The following is a 17,680-nucleotide window of genomic DNA, read 5'->3' as shown; positions in this document are numbered from 1 at the left end:
GGACATTTGTCTGGGGGAGGCGGGGCTGTTTGCCATCTAAGCTCCACCCATGGCTGCACTCCTGCCCAATCATGTGAAATCCATAGGTTAGGGCCTCATTTATTTATTTCAGTTGACTGATTTACATATGAACTGTAAATCAGTGAAGTCTTTGAAATTGTTACATTTATATTTTTATTCAGGATAAATTGAAACGGTCTTTGCTAGAATAAGACTGACTCCATATTAATGACAATGATTAATGAATGAGATGTTCGACGAGCAGTTGTCCCTATACTTTTGGTCATGTAGTGTATGTTTATTGTAACATGTTACCTTTGGCTCGCAAACTAACCAGAATGTATGTCAAATGTGAATCTCAAATATAACCATGAAGTGATGCAACCGAACATGAAGTTGCAAGTCACGCCCCTCCCAGTTCAGTCAAGGACATAGTCATCACTACCGTGTACAGAAGTTCTGTCGTTGCATCATTTCAGGCGCTGAGGAGAATACTATTAATTCACCCCTTTGTGTCAACGACAAAGGTATGTTTCTCACTAAACTATGTTAATGCGTTTTAGACATTTCAATCGAATGTCTATTTATCACGGAGTGAATCTTAACTCGTCTTTTCTATGGCCGGGTAGTTCGTGCGGCTTGACAAAGCCACATGGCACATACGTTTACATTACCATGTGTGGAGCAGAGAGCGACACAATATTTGTTTATTACTAAATGTGATGGAGACTCGCTTTGTGAAACCGGTTTTGATGTCTTAACAGTAATACTACTTCTAATACACAGTTTAATACGTTGACGTCAATAGTTTTGTAAAAAGTATCATAGTGTGGTGTGTTATAGTGTCCTATCTGAATAGCGAAGGTACAAATGTCCAATAGTCCATAACCCTTCAAGTATTTCTTCCTTCTCGATTTTTTTTTACATGACCACGGCCTTATTTCTTTGACGATATACATTTTCCCTATACCCATCATGAGGTTGCTACAACCTAGCCTATGAATGAACTTTTATAACGTGGCTGCACACAGGTCTAGATATATATTTGAGGTGACAGACGGTGACATTCAATACCGCCTTGCACACTCTTGCCTGCATCTAGCTAATATAGGACGTAATCATTGGTCCAACAGTTGAAAACAGCGCCCCCGCCTAGACTGGAGGGTGGAGGGTAACACCCTGCATGTCTCTCATATGGACTGTCACTAGCAGTGACACTCATAATGACTTAAGTGCAATACAGTTGGAAAGTTATTAAATAAGATTTACTGGTGGATGGTATTTTTAGAGGTGCTTTAATGGACAGTCAAGACAGTTTAAGTTTTGGATGGGCAACTGGCGGATCAATTCCCCCCCCCCCCCAACTCAGTCGGTGTCTCAATTTACTGTTGAGAGTTATAGTATACTGTACAAGGTGTAATTTGGTTGTGAATCAGCAGTTATGTCATTCACTCAATTAGCTTGCGTCAGCTAACATTTTTTAGATTGGTTAGTCTAGCCAGCTATCTAAACTTGTCATAGTCAAATTACAGTCTGGGGGGGACCCCCATTGAATTTGTTAGTCACTCTCACTCAGATGGCACATTAACTGCAAACGTTTCTTTCCGACCCTGGCAAAATGTGTAGAATTGCAGGAAATTAACTAAAAAAAATTCTCTCCTCTGTCAAAAGGGCCACTAAAATGTTTTGCTCGCAAGTTTGCTGCATGTGTGGTTATGGATGTGGGTACTCAGACCTGCGAGCCACTGCGGCCCCTCGTGATGAGTTCAGATTTTGTGGCCCCCACCCAAAAGTGTGGTGTGTTATAGTTTCCTATCTGATTGGCAAAGGTGCACTATGTCCATTTCTATTTCAGCATATTGGACGACTGTCATTCATATTCCATTTACCCAGTTCAATGTAACGGCGATAGGTATAGCTACTACTACGTGATACTCACATTTTCCTTATACCCATCATGAGGTTGCTACAACCTAGCTTATTAATGAACGTTTATAACGTAGGTGCACACAGGTCGAGAGACGGATGCAAACGAGAATTTCTATTGGACAAATTAAAGTATGTTAATCCCCGTTTTGTTCCGTTTGCTTCCATTTAAGAAACTTTTTTTTCAACAGAATCCACGGAATGAATACACCGCTGATCGTGCGTAAACACACAGCCACGTATTTCTTCTTGCGTTTTATTCCTTCTGCGCGCTCCTCCTCTTACCTCTTCCAGTCGCTTGTGGACTTCAATGCACAACACATCAGCTGTATGTGATCAGGCAAAAAAAACGTTCCAAGCCAAACCACCACACACAGCCTGCATCTTTGTCACCATATTAGCTAAAGTAACGTCCTCGTCAACATGGCTAATTAAACTAATGCATTAGTAAACCCACTACAATCATGCAGTAACTTTACAGTGTCGGGCCCCGGTGGCAATAAGTTAGTAGAACCACAAGCTTACATGGACTTGGAAGAGTTCCAGTGTTGTGTTAGGAAGTCATAGTCAGCTAGCTAACATAGCATCCTGCTGTTTGGGCGGAGTGTTTCAGTAGGCTAAACTAGCTAGCTGCATTTGCTAGCTAAGTAAGTGAAACTGAAAGTGGGAAACAAATGACAATCTCTCTATACATTTCTCTCTTGCTTCTCCTTAATTTTCATTGTCTTTCTCTCTCTTTGAGTCAACTACTCACCACATGCACTGCAATGCTAGCTAGCTATATCTTATGCTTTCAGTACTAGATTAATTCTCTGATCCTTTGATTGGGGGGACAACATGTCAGTTCGTGCTGTAAGAGCTCTGATAGGTAGGAGGACATTCTCCGGAGGTTGTCATAATTACTGTGTAAGTCTATTGTAAGGGGTTAGAAGCAAGAGCCTCCTAGATGTTTTTATTGAAGTCAATGTACCCAGAGGAGGACAGAAGCTAGCTGTCCTCCGGCTACCTCATGGTGCTACCCTACAGAGTGCTGTTGAGGCTACTGTAGACCTTTGCAAAATAGTGTGTTTTGATCATTATTTGGTGGCGTGATTATATTTAGTATTGTTTTATCTAAAAAGGATAACTTTTTACATGTTTTACTATTTTTATGAAATTCACTGAGGATGGTTCTGCCCTTCCTCCTGAGGAGCCTCCACTGGTTGAAAGGTTGTAAAGAACAGTTACGAAAGGGGCACTAGTCTCTGGACCATCTTCTCTGCCCTTTGTGGCATGTATTTATTACACCCTCTCCCTCTTTCTTTCTCCCCAGCCCCGCTCTCTCCAGCCCCAGGATGTGTGGTATATGGGCCTTGTTTGGCAGTGATGAGTGCCTGTCGGTTCAGTGCACCAGCGCTATGAAGATTGCCCACCGGGGCCCTGACGCCTTTCGCTTTGAGAACATCAACGGCTTCACTAACTGTTGTTTCGGCTTCCATCGCCTGGCTATTGTAGACCAGCTGTATGGCATGCAGCCCATCCGCATCAAGAAGTTCCCCTACCTCTGGCTTGTCTACAACGGAGAAATCTACAACCACCATACGGTAGGTCTAGCCTGGAATCCACATTGTTTCACAAATCCCAGGCTCAATAGATTTGTAAACACCACAGTAGTTATGGCCCATAGACATATAAGGTATAGCCTGGAATCCAAACTTCTGAGCCCCAGGCTACTGTAGGAATGGAGATGGTACCAGGCCTCAAGGAACCCTAGTATCTGGCCAAGTTTTGGTGTGGAACGTATTGAGTTTCTACTTGCAGGTCACGAAGCAGGGATATAGTATGGCTTTAGGCCAGTTAACTCCTTTCTATGCCAAAGAGACTTACGTGGCTTAAGAAGTTAAGTAAACTTTTGTTAATGTGAGTTTGTGAAAACAGGGAGGGAAGAAAGTCGTAATATCTTCAAAGATCATATTGATAATGGTCATCTGTCTTTAAAAAAAATGGCATTAAATTATTATCTCACATCTTTTGTAGTATGCACAATTGTTGGATGTGATTGTGCATACATTACTTACAATCCATTGTGATTCAGTTATAAGCATGTATACTACCCTTTGTATTAATTTGGACAGTGAAGCTAAAACTTTTAATTTGGCTTTATACTCTAGCATTATGGATTTGAGATCAAATGTTTTATATGAGGTGACAGTACAGAATGTACATTTTATTTTAGGGTATTTTCATACATATCTGATTTACTGTTTAGATAATGAGTGAGAAAGTATCAGAGGCATAAATATCATACCCCCTAAAAATGCTAAACTCCCCTGTTATTTGTAATGGTGAGAGGGTAGCATGTTTTGAGGGCATGATCCTTGTGCATCTGTAACTTTCTCACTCATCATTATTCACGATTAATTTATGATTATCTGTAATCATTGTAGCATCCACAAGTCCGGGCTATGGATGGGTCACTTAAGGTCATTCAGAGACTTGTCCTGAAGCCACTCCTGCGTTGTCTTGGGTGTGTGCTTAGGGTCGTTGTCCTGTTGGAAGGTGAACCTTCACCCGAGTTTGAGTTCCAGAGCACTCTGGGGCAGGTTTTCATCAAGGATCTTCCTGTACCTTGCTCCGTTCATCTTTGCCTTGATCCTGACTAGTCTCCCAGTCCCTGCTGCTGAAAAACATCCCAACATGCTTCACCCTAGCGATGGTGCCAGATTTCCTCCAGATGTGACACTTGGCATTCAGGCCAAGGAGTTCTATCTTGGTTTCATCAGACCAGAGAATCTTGTTTCTCATGGTCTGAGAGTCTTTAGGTGCCTTTTGGTAAACTCCAAGCAGGCTGTCATGTGCCTTTTTATTGAGGAGTGGCTTCTATCTGTCCACTCTACCATAAAGACCTGATTGGTGGAGTGCTGTAGAGATGGTTGTCTTTCTGGTAGGTTGTCTTTCTAGTAGGTTATCCTATCTCCACAGAGGAACTCTGAAACTCTGTCAGAGTGACCATCGGGTTCTTGGTCACCTCCCTGACCAAGGAAGGCTCTTCTCCCCCAATTGCTCTGTTTGGCCAGGTGGCCAGCTCTAGAAAGAGTCTTGGTGGTTCCAAACTTCTTCCATTTAAGAATGATGGAGGCCACTGTGTTCTTGGGGACCTTCAATGCAGCAGAAATTGTTTGGTACCCTTCCCCAGATCTGTGCCTCAATACACAATCCTGTCTCAGAGCTCAACTGACAATTTCCTGAACCTCATGGCTTGGTTTTTGCTTTGATATGCACTGTCAACTGTGGGACCTTATATAGACAGGTGTGTGTGCCTTTTCAAATCATGTCCAATCAATTGAATTTATCACAGGTGGACTCCAATCAAGTTGTTGAAACATCTCAAGGATGATCAATGGAAACAGGATGCATCTGAGTTCAATTTTGAGTCATAGCAAAGGGTCGCTTTGTCATTATGGGGTATTGTGTGTAGATTGCTGAAGATTTTTTAAATTTGATTCATTTTAGAATAAGGCTGTAACCAACATAACAAAATGTGGAAAAAGTCAAGGGGTCTGAATACTTTCCTAAGGCACTGTAAGTATGAAAATACCCTCAAATAAAAGGGGACATTCTGTACTGTCGCCTCATATGCTGGAGTATAGAGCCCAGTGGTGTAAAGTACTTACGTAAATAAATTAAAGTACTTACAAAGTAGTTTTTTGGGGGTATCTGTACTTTACTATTTATATTTTTGACAACTTTTACTTTTACTCTGCTACATTTCTAAAGAATTTACATTGTGAATGCTTTGCAGGACAGGAAAATGGTCCAATTCACTCACTTATCAAGAGAACAACCCTGGTCATCCCTACTGCCTCTGATCTGGCAGACTCACTAAACACAAATGCTTCGTTTGTAAATGATGTCTGAGTGTTCCTCTGGCTGTCCGTAAATTTAAAAAACAGAAAATTGTGCCGTCTGGTTTGCTTAATATAAGTAATTTGAAATTATTTATACTTTTACTCTTGATTCTTAAGTTATGTATATTTTAGCAATAACATTTACTATTGATGCTTAAGTATATTTAAGACTAAATAGTTTAAACTTTTACTCAAGTAGTATTTTACCAGGTGACTTTCACTTGAGTCATTTTCTATTAAAGTATCTTTACTTTTACTCGAGTAGGATGATTGGGTACTTTTTCCACCACTGATAGAACCAAATTAAAAGTTTTTGATTCACTGTCCAAATACATATGTTGGTGAGTGTATGTCATGAGCATGTATGACCACTTGTAATGTCTTATGTCTCATAATAATCCTAATACTTTTCTCCATCTTCCTCCCTCTTTAGCTAAAGGAGCGGTTTGAGTTTACTGACTACCAGACCAAAGTAGATGGTGAGATCCTGCTTCACCTGTATGAGCGCTTCGGCATTCAGAAGATGGCGTCCCTATTGGATGGAGTGTTCGCCTTCGTCCTCCTGGACACAGCCAATAGGAAGGTTTTCCTGGGGAGGGATACGTATGGCGTGCGGCCCTTGTTCAAACTACTGACTGACGACGGCTTCCTGGCTGTGTGCTCTGAGGCAAAAGGTGAGAGGGGACTACTTACTTGATATCTCCATTGGGGTTGAGCTGTTTTGGTTGCTACACAAGTGGATTAAAGAACAATACCTATTCAGGATAGGATGAACTTTGTCACAGAGTGTAGAAAAGAAATGAACTGCTCAACTCTATTGCTATTCAATGGAAATTCACTTGGTCAAGTACAATTGTAACAAAATGCTAAGATGTTGTTTCTAGTGTGTAACAACAGTGTTACTACACAGGTATGATAACAACTTAATGTCAAGTGTTTCCATGTTTGTTCTTAAACACATGCTTTTTCTGTTTGTTCCCAGGTCTGACTGATATCACCCACTCAATGTCCTCACCTCCTAAGATCACTCCATTCCTCCCAGGACACTTTGAGGTGTTTGACCTGAAGCCCACAGGGAAGGTAGGGTCTATTCAGATGGACCGCTTCCACTGCTGCACCCAGGAGCCCAACCACGCTGCCTATGACACAGTAGAGAGGCTCCCCTCAGGTACACACCCATCCATAGTATTTCCATAATGTCAGCATCATGATTGACAGCGGCCAAGGTTACAGATTATTTAACTGTGTCGCTACCTGTCGCTAGCTATTGCTAGCTATCAGTGAAAGATGACAGATGTTGTTTGACACATAAGATGAAGAGAGGAATGGGTCACTGATTGTTCTTTTAGGATGCAGGTTTTTGGTATTGAGGGTATTGCCATGAATGAAGTCTGTTGTCCAACTGAAATCATTGTAGTCACTGACAATAGGAGTTGGATGTGTAGTATGCTAGAGTTGATTTGCTCGTCTTCAACCATTCAGTTGACTGGTCCCTGTGTGATGACAGTAAGATATCTTGCTGTCCTCTAGGTTTTGTCCCAGAGACAGTGAAGAGCAACATCCGGTCTTTGTTTGAGAACGCTGTCCGGAAACGCCTCATGGCCCACAGGAGGATCGGCTGTCTTCTCTCAGGTACAAATAATGATTATTACAGAGTATGTTTGCCTCTTTGTGTAGTGTCACACATGAAAGCTTGTGGCTTGAGTTAGTAATGCTTGAGGTCTTTTACTTGTTGTTTTCACTAATGCTTGTCTGTGCAAATACATAAATTATAATACATTCTTATTATCTTTACACCATAGGTCAAATTAAACGTGTGATAATCTAGTAAATGAGGTGTATGCCTGTTATTATATATTTCTATCAGGTGGTTTGGACTCTAGTCTGGTGGCAGCTACGCTGGTTAAACTGGCCAAAGAGGAGAAGTTGAAGTACCCCATCCAGACCTTCGCTATCGGGGCTGAAGACAGCCCAGACATTCTGGCTGCTCGCAAGGTGAGTGAGGCTCTCTCCAGCCTCCATAGAGAGACTCTGCCTTATAATATAATGGTGATGATATTGTTATGGAACGGGTTGGGTAGGTCTTAGGAGCATGATTAGACACTACCACTTCTACACTCCATCCCCAGGGGGGCAGCAGCAACCGGGTCCAGGTGCTCTGTCAAGCCTTGATGAAGCCCACAGGTACAGGCAATCAGGTTGAGCGTGAATGATTCAGAGAGAGGTGGCCATAGAGCCCCTCGGCCTGCAAGTCTTTGTGTTTTTGTTTTAGTTAACCTTTTCAGTTTTGGAGTGGTCTTTTGAAGTTTATTTTTGTAAATATATATTTTGGTCACCCTTTTCAACAACAAATAATCATCTGCTTGGGCTAGCTGACCCATAGGAGTCAGGACGGAGCTGGCCCTGGATCCCTGTAAGTTTGCTGTCTCCTGAGCGCATGTACATACAACACTGACCTCATACGCTGATTTCTCACATAGTTGCACATCTTCCATCAAGTTACAGACCAGTTAACTAGGCCTAAGACTTCTAGACTTAGCGAGCGCAACAATATTAGCAGGCTAGTTAATCAGTTTCGTTAAAAAAACAACTTCATAATCAGTAATAATCTAACTTTATTTTTGTATCACCTTTTACCCAATACATTACAGCTCCCAGGGCATTACAAAGGAGCATTTAAAATAATGAAAACGCAACATAATAGAATAATACAAATATAATACCAAAGACTCCTTTGTGAAGAAGCCTGTGAAGTCACTGCTCCCTGTAATTGTAAAATAGTATGTGTTCTCAATAAACTGAAGGCAATAAATAGATAGAACATGAATGAATCTCTTGGTGAATGCCTTGTGGTGTTCCAGGTGGCGTCCTACATCGGCAGTGAGCACCATGAGGTGAACTTCACCCCCGAGGAGGGTCTCAAAGCCGTGGAGGAGGTCATCTTTCACCTGGAGACCTATGACATCACCACCATACGCGCCTCTGTTGGTGAGAGAGCACACTGTCCCATCTTAGATTGGCCTAGACCTCCAAACACCAATCAGAAGTGGTGTCCCATTGAAGATGAATTAATAGGCTATGAGAATGACACATTTGTGAAATACCGAGACACTAGACAGCTTCTTTGTACCTTGTCAATGTGCCCAATGACCTGGACAAAGGGAGTCTGGACAAGCTGCATTCCTTTTCCTCCTGATTGGCTGGATTGAATCCCAGTGGAATCCTGGGAGATTAGTGAGTGTGGCCTGTAAAAGCCTGTCAATAGAGAGAAGCAATCAGCCAGACCTTGGCCTAATATGTTGATGAAATACGTGATTCAGTTTGTCTGGTACAATTGAACAGTCCCAAAAGTGCATACTTCAAGTTAAGACCAAAGTTCATGTGATGATCAGTTTACTTTCATTGACTTTTTTCCTGCTAAATACAGATGGTTTTATTTTCCTCTAGATGGCGCAATAACTTTTTTTATAAGAAATGTACAGTATATTTGGCAAGGCTTAAGTTATAGCCAAGAGAGCACTTCAACTCAATTCTGTTTCCAATAATCCTTTCTCATTCTGCAGGCATGTACCTAGTGTCAAAGTACATCCGTGAGAAGACTGACAGCGTGGTGATCTTCTCTGGGGAAGGCTCTGACGAGCTGACACAAGGATACATCTACTTCCACAAGGTACTGTAAGTCTGTTCCACATCAGAGATGTGTCGTTCTCTCCCCCTCACCAAATGTCATGTACCAGACAGTGTTGTGGTGACTGCAGTAGTCAATTCAGGAAGTGCAGGAATTGAAAATATTTATTAGAAATCAATGGGAAACTCCTGGTTTGACTTAATTGAAAATGGAGTTGAACCCAACCCTGGAACCAGTTGTTATGTCTGGGAATATGAGCTGAGTTGTTGTGTTTCCTGTTCCAGGCTCCCACTCCCAAGGCAGCAGCAGAGGACAGTGTTCGTCTGTTGAAGGAGCTGTACCTGTTTGACGTGCTCAGAGCAGACCGCACCACCTCTGCACACGGGTAGGGGCATCAACCTATTTTTCAATACATTCATTCATTTTTACATCCATTCCTCAAACTTGTCAGACCGCTATCTGCTCTTCTTTCTTTTCTTTCTTTCTTTCTTTCTTTCTTTCTTTCTTTCTTTCTTTCTTTCTTTCTTTCTTTTAAGAAGCTATAGGTTTAATACAGAAGATCTAGGATTCTGACTCTCCTCTTCTCTCTACAGTCTAGAGCTGAGAGTGCCTTTCCTGGACCACAGGTTCACAGCGTACTACCTCTCCCTGCCTGAGGAGATGAGGCAACCTAAGGTCAGTTTTCTCAGCCTTATCACCATATGCTCACTATCCCAATCTCCCTATCCCCTACATTTGTCTCTGATGAGATAATGGAGTATGAAATCGGAAGTAATGTACTGTTAGGTTCTAAATAACAGAGTAAAAACTGACGGACAACTACGAAAAGCTCAAACCAAGTTTATTCGCCCAATGGGTCAGACAGCTGAACAGACAAAGCCATGTTCCCACCAGCCCAAGTATATCTACCCTACGTTAGGTGAAGTATCCTCCTTCCCTCTAAACATTACATCTTTATTGCTAGGCAGGAAGCGTAGTGATGTGGGTAATAAACTGTTCCTTCTCCCTTAATGTGACCTGACCTCGGCCCCCATTCCTCACTAATCCACAGCTCTCCACCCTTATTAATGACCACATCCATGTGATTGCCTTTCTCTTACTTCGTAACATTCCAAGGCCCTAGCTCATATCCATCCTTAATTGACCCCACCATATACATTCCTCCTACAGATTACCATTACCTTCTGGTGTAGCAAGTCCTTTCCATAGGATACCTGATGTATAACAATAACGTAAACGGTCTTCAATGCCCTCTCTCTCCCTCAGTGTCATATTTCATATTTTCACATTTAGAAGTCAGAACCCATCAGTATTATTGCAAAAGTGGAAAATATGTGTATTGTGTGATTGTAAGTGTTGTGTATCCAAATCAGAGTCCTTGCAATAAAAATCTGTCTCTAAACATGTAAAGGGTTCCAGTGCTATAATTCCAAACACAGTTCAGTTTGACTGAGGGATGTGTGTGTAACCAGGATGGAGTGGAGAAGCACCTCCTCAGAGACTCATTTAAAGGTCTGAACCTGATCCCAGACGAGATCCTATGGCGGCGTAAAGAGGCCTTCAGTGACGGAATGATGTCTGTCAAGAAGTCCTGGTACAACAGCCTGCAGGACCAGATGGAGTCTGAGGTATTTTGTATTTGTTTTTATTATGGATCCCCATTACTCTTCCTGGGGTCCAGCAAAATTAAGGCAATTTATACCATTTTCAAACATTACAATACATTCACAGATTTCACAACACACTGTGTTCTCTCCGGTCTCTACTCCACCACAACCACATATCTACATTACTAAATCCATGTGTATGTATAGTGTTGTCGTGTGTGTGTATGCATGTGTCTGTGCCAATGTTTGTGTTGCTTCACAGTCCCGCTGTTCCATAAGGGTTTTTTAAATATTTATTTTATTTTAATTTTTTAATTATTTTTGTTGAATTTGTACCCTTTTTTCTCCCCAATTTCATGGTATCCAATTGTTGTAGTAGCTACTATCTTGTCTCATCGCTACAACTCCCGTACGGGCTCGGGAGAGACGAAGGTTGAAAGTCATGCGTCCTCCGATACACAACCCAACCAAGCCGCACTGCTTCTTAACACAGCGCGCATCCAACCCGGAAGCCAGCCGCACCAATGTGTCGGAGGCTACACCATGCACCTGGCAACCTTGGTTGGCGCGCACTGCGCCCGGCCCGCCACAGGAGTCGCTGGTGCGCGATGAGACAAGGACATCCCTACCGACCAAGCCCTCCCTAACCCGGACGACGCTAGGCCAATTGTGCGTCGCCCCACGGACCTCCCGGTCGCGGCCGGTTACGACAGAGCCTGGGTGCGAACCCAAGGACTCTAATGGCACAGCTGGCGCTACAGTACAGCGCCCTTAACCACTGCGCCACCCGGGAGGCCCTTTTAATCAGTTTTTTATTTATTTATTTTTTAAATCTAATTTTACTGCTTGCGTCAGTTTCTTGATGTGGCATAGAGTTACATTGTGTCATGGCTCTATGTAGTACTGTGTGCCTCCCATTGTCTGTTCTGGACTTTGGGACTGTGGCATGTTTTGTGGGGTATGCATGGGTGTCCGAGCTGTGTGCCAGTAGTTTAGACAGACAGCTTGGTGCATTCAGCTTGTCAATACCTCTCATAAATAAAAGTAGTGATGAAGTCAATCTCTCCTCCACTTTCAGCCAGGAGAGATTGACATTCATATTATTAATATTATATTTGTGTACAAGGGCCAGCTGTGCTGCTCTGTTCTGAGCCAATTGCAATTTTCCTAACACTCCTTTTTTGTGGCACCTGACCACACGACTGAACAGTAGTCCAGGTGCAACAAAACTAGGTGCCTTTAGAACCTGTCTTGTTGATAGTGGTTAAGAAGGTAGAGCATCACTTTATTATAGACAGACTTCTCCCCATCTTAGCTACTACTGTATCAATATGTTTTGACCATGACAGTTTACATTCTAGTGTTACTCCAAGCAGTTTAGTCATCTCAACTTTCTAAATTTCCATATTATTTATTGCAAGATTTAGTTGAGGTTTAGGGTTTAGTGAGTGTTTTGTTCTAAATACAATGCTTTTAGTTTTAGAAATATTTCGGGCGAACTTATTCCTTGCTACTCACTCTGAAACGAACTGCAGCACTTTAAGGGTTGCAGTCATTTCAGTCGCTGTAGTAGCTGACCTGTATAGTTTTGAGTTATCCACATATATAGAAACTCTGGCTTTACTCAGTCAGTGGCATGTCGTTAGTAAAAATGGAAAAAAGCAAGGTACACATACACACAGTCATACACACACACGTGCATACGCACACAGCAGGCTCGCATGTACACACACACACACAGGCACGCTGGCACATGACGTATGCACACCCACACACACATTCTGACTCCTTCTTTCACTCCTCCAAGGTGAACGACTTCCAGCTGGAGAAGTCTCCTAAGACGTTCCCGTTCCTCCCTCCCAGAACCAAAGAGGCGTACTTCTACCGCCAGGTGTTTGAGAAGCTTTACCCGGGCCAAGCTGAGTGGCTCAGCCACTACTGGATGCCCCGCTGGATCAATGCTACAGACCCCTCAGCCAGAACCCTCTCCATCTACAAGCCTGACAAGGACCAGTGATACAGAAACAACAGTGGCTCTTTTCCAGTGTCCTCACTAGCGTAGCACTTAGAGTGAAGCAGTCTATTGAGCAGGCATGCATTCTAAGTGGTATGCTAGTATGGATATTGGAACGTAGACTGTGTCAGCTGTCAATCACTTGTGCCATTATTACTACACCTCATCTTCACACCATTACTACACCTCCCCTTCACCACATACCTATCTGGAAACAGTCTGATGCTAAAGTTGTGATTTTTCTGGAATTTTGGGTAACGATTAGGCTTACTTTTCATGCAAATGATCACGGTTATTGTAATTTTTGTTTAAAAATGGTTTGACCTTGTAACGCTTCATAATGCATCTTTAGATAAGACATATCTAATTAGCTACGATAAACCTAATGAATAGAACACAGCATTGGTGACATCCCTGTTTCAAAAACGAATGGATTTGACCTCTTGGAACTTTTGGAAATGAAACTTCTCCCAACCGTGCCGTTCCGCTCATAAAATGATTACCAACTTTACCCATTTCATGTAAAACTGCTATTGGGTAAATTATTTCTACTTGAATCTAAAGTTGAATCCCCCTTTTCCTAAAATGAATTTATTAAGACTATTTTTTACTTCACGTTATTGACCATAATTATCGGTTACACAATTATGCGATAATTATGGCAGCTCTATGGAGGAATCAGGTTAGCCTAGTGGACACGCAGTTAACCCACCATTCCTAGGCCGTCATTGAAAATAAGAATTTGTTCTTAACTGACTTGCCTAGTTAAATAAAGGTAAAAATAAATCAAATAAAATCATCAAGCTCTAGTAATTAACCAGTGTTAATTACAGTTACAGGGTCAGTACTGATTTGGGAAACTGCTGTTTCACTAGGAATAGTTGATAATGTTGGAAGACTGGAATGATGCTGTAGGCCATCTATCTGGAATTCAGTAGCACTACTGTAATGCTTTCATCGATTATTGTACCATATGGTGATTACATAGTACATATTATTATATCTAAATTACATACATATTTTAACAGCGTCAGACATTGGCTAAACCTTAACATGATATTTAACTGTTCCTAATGAGTGCTTTTTTCTGTCATTTACATTAAGTTAGATGCGTATAACCGGTACTGCAATTGTCCTTTTGCCTCTTACCCAGACAGGGAGCAGGCTGTAATAGGTTCAATTCCGATGTCTTGATTATGTCACAGGAGACAATAGACCGGATAGCTTTTAGGTATAGATCAGTTGCGGTCAGTGCCGTTCTATTTCAGCATGTTGGATGACTGTCATTCATATTCCATTCAGCCAGTTCAATGTAACAGCGATAGGTTCAGACTACTACGTGCTTCTCATATTTTCCCTATACCCATCATGAGGCTGCTACAACCTAGCCTATGAATTAACGTTTATAACGTAGCTTAACACAGGTCCAGAGACATATATTTGCGGTGACAGACGGTGACATTCAATACCGCCTTGCACACACTGTCCTGCATCTAGCTGATATAGGACGTAATCATTGGTCCAACAGTTGAAACAGCGCCCCTGCCTAGACTGGAGGGTAACACCCTGCATGGCCTGGGTCTCTCACATGGACTGTCACAATCAGTGACACTTGCGATGTCTAACAATGACACAACTCTGTTTCTCCCCGTTTTGTTCCGTTTGCTTACTTTTTAAGAAACGCGTTTCAACAGAATCCGCGGAATGAATATACCGCTGATCACGCGTAAACACACAGCCACGTTGTATTTCTTCTCGCATCTGCGCGCTCCTCTTACCTCTTCCTGTCGCTTGTGGACTTAATTGCACAACACATCAGCTGTATGTGATCAGGCAAAAAAAACGTTCCAAGCCAAACCACCACACACAGCCCGCATCTTTGTCACCATATTAGCTAAAGTAACGTCCTAGTCAACATGGCTAATAGAACTAATGCGTTAGTAAACCCACTACAATCATGCAGTAACTTTACAGTGTATAGTCAGTAAGCAGTTACACCATCAGTCCCCGGGGGCAATAATTTAATAAAACCACAAGCTTACCTTGACTTGGAAGAGTTCCAGTGTTGTGTTAGATAGTCATAGCCAGCAAGCTAACATAGCATCCTGCTGTTTGGGCGGAGTGTTTCAGTAGGCTAAACTAGCTAGCTGCATTTACTAGCTAAAAAAAACGACAATCTCTCTCTATATACACTTCTCTCTTGCTTCTCCTGCAAATGGAAGAAATTAATTTGTTAAACTGTTCAACTATTGTCTTTCTCTTTGAGTCAACTATGCACCACATGCACTGCAGTGCTAGCTAGCTATAGCTTATGCTTTCAGTACTAGTTTAATTATCTGATCCTTTGATTGGGTGGACAACATGTCATTTTGTATTTGTATTGATTATGGATCCCCATTGCTGCAAGAGCTCTGATAGGTAGGAGGACATCCTCCAGAGGTTATAATTACTGTGTAAGTCTATGGAAGGGGTTGAGAACCATGAGCCTCCTAGGTTTTCTTTTGAAGTCGATGTACCCAGAGGAGGACTGAAGCTAGCTGTCCTCCTGCTACACCTTGGTGCTACCCTACAGAGTGCTGCTGAGTCTACTGTAGACCTTCTTTGCAAAATAGTGTTTTAATCAATTATTTGGTGACGTGATTATATTTATTATAGTATTGTTTCATCTAAAAAATAATTACTTTAAAAAGTTTTACTTTTAAAAAAAAAATGAAATTCACTGAGGATGGTTCTCCCCTTCCGCCTCTGAGGAGCCTCCACTGGTATAGATGGTATAGACATTCTCCTGTTCTTTACCCAACATGATAAAGAGAAGTATCCCAATTCAACTCATGTCTCTTAAACATTTTAAATGTCAGAACAGAATTATGATGGAACTTTGTAATGCTTTGATGCCTTGATCAATCCCCAAGGTTATCTTTCTTTGGATAATGCTCAACACTCACTCACCATTAAAAAAGTTGTATTTTATAATTTTATAATCATAACAACATGTTTTCACCCCCCCCCCTGATTATCCTAATCAGAGCAAAGACCATGACATGGTGTAATAGTGGTCTATAAACCATAATAAAGTGTGTGTGCGTGGATGTGTGTTTTTGTATTTATGTGAGGGTTCTTGCGTGAGTGTGTCGTTGAGATAACAATAGAATGTGTTACAGATTGAATGTCAAGCTGGGAACAACATGATTCAATTGAAGACGAAACATACTTGAGACAGACTCGTATAATGGGTTACATTACTTAAGGAAAATAGTGAAACCAAAAGACACACTGGAAGTTGGATGCTAACCATGGTGCATTTGATTGCACTTTGTTTTCTCAACTACGATCCATCTAGAGTCTAGACTGATGGAACTACAGCATTAGATGTCTAAAGTTATGTACATAATGCTATGTGTCTGTCTACTGTATTTCATCCTAACCACTACTGATATAAAAAGTGCCCCATACCCTTGACAATATCTATCTGATGTGTTTTTTTTGTTGTTGTGTGTGTGTGTGGTCATGATATTCATGAGTTTGCATTACAATATCCGCACTAACATACAACTTAAGTATAACGCAATATATTGGGAATGCATTCTAAGTACTATGGGTATCCTAATATGGAAAACAGAAAGGAAAACACTGCACACTGCTGCTCATGCTCCCAGGTGATATTTATTTATGTTTCGACACTTAGGTCTTCATCAAGCATCCATATCCCAGGTGGGGGTGGAAGGTCCTATACATAGGGACAGTACTCAGTGACATCACTTCCTGAAACAGAAAGTAAAACATTTATGACAGTACCAGTCAAAAGTTTGGACACCTACTCATTCCAGTGTTTTTCGTTATTTTATTACTATTTTCTACATTGTAAAATAATAGTGGAGACATCAAAACAATGAAATAACATATATGGAATTGTTTAGTAACCAAAAAAGTGTTAAACAAATAAAAATATATTTTATATTTGAGATTCTTCAAAGTAGCCACCCTTTGCCTTGACAGCTTTGCTGTCCTTGTGGCCCGTCTTACACAGGGAAACCCCATAGAAGCCTTAAGACACGGACCAGTGAGCACTGCAGCAATATACGGACAGGTGAGATAAAACATCCTGTTGCTGCTCATTTTGTACAAGCTGGACTTCCTATTAGTTCTCTGAGATACATTGGAATAGAAATGGTCAAGGTGTCATGCAGGGGAGGGGACATTGAGAGGAAACTTCTTCAAATGGAATCTTTCTGGATCCACAGGCTCAACACACTGTCTCCTCTTGGCCTAAACGAGAAGTTTGACTTGAAACTGTTTTTATAGTTTCAATATGTCCAAATTGTTTAAAAAATAATAATTGTTGAATATTGTATGTGTATGTATATTACTGTAAATATTGATCACATTCCCTGTGTATGATCATATATTTTGATACATTGAATGTTAATATTGTGAAACTATGTCATACATTTTTTACCTCCTATTTCAGGAAGTAATGTCACTGGGTACTGCCTCTATATACAGTGCCTTGCGAAAGTATTCGGCCCCCTTGAACTTTGCGACCTTTTGCCACATTTCAGGCTTCAAACATAAAGATATAAAACTGTATTTTTTTGTGAAGAATCAACAACAAGTGGGA

At 41.4% G+C, this 17,680-nt stretch overlaps 1 protein-coding gene across 2 annotated transcripts; it reads left to right on the top strand.

Moving 5' to 3' along the window:
• Positions 1-400: 400 nt before the first annotated feature.
• LOC110488144 (asparagine synthetase) lies at positions 401-16,521 on the top strand. Of its 2 annotated transcripts, none has more exons than XM_021560181.3 (12): positions 401-527; positions 3,239-3,509; positions 6,247-6,487; positions 6,796-6,981; positions 7,344-7,445; positions 7,681-7,808; positions 8,675-8,801; positions 9,377-9,483; positions 9,726-9,826; positions 10,035-10,116; positions 10,914-11,069; positions 12,856-16,521. In XM_021560181.3, the coding sequence occupies exons 2-12, from the start codon at positions 3,261-3,263 to the stop codon at positions 13,063-13,065; spliced, it is 1,689 nt and encodes a 562-aa protein (XP_021415856.1). In that variant the 5' UTR covers positions 401-527; positions 3,239-3,260; the 3' UTR covers positions 13,066-16,521. The 2 variants fall into 2 exon arrangements, 1 of the variants encoding a protein (XP_021415856.1); XR_016493568.1 differs by having other exon boundaries at positions 407-527; positions 7,943-8,801; positions 12,856-13,589.
• The last annotated feature ends 1,159 nt before the right edge of the window (positions 16,522-17,680 follow it).

The sequence above is a fragment of the Oncorhynchus mykiss genome, chromosome 30, assembly GCF_057628025.1.
Source record: "Oncorhynchus mykiss isolate SJ-2025 chromosome 30, ASM5762802v1, whole genome shotgun sequence".
Classification (NCBI taxonomy): Eukaryota; Metazoa; Chordata; class Actinopteri; order Salmoniformes; family Salmonidae; genus Oncorhynchus; species Oncorhynchus mykiss.
Note: the sequence above shows the minus strand (reverse complement) of the source record. Positions and strands in the feature narration are given on the sequence as shown.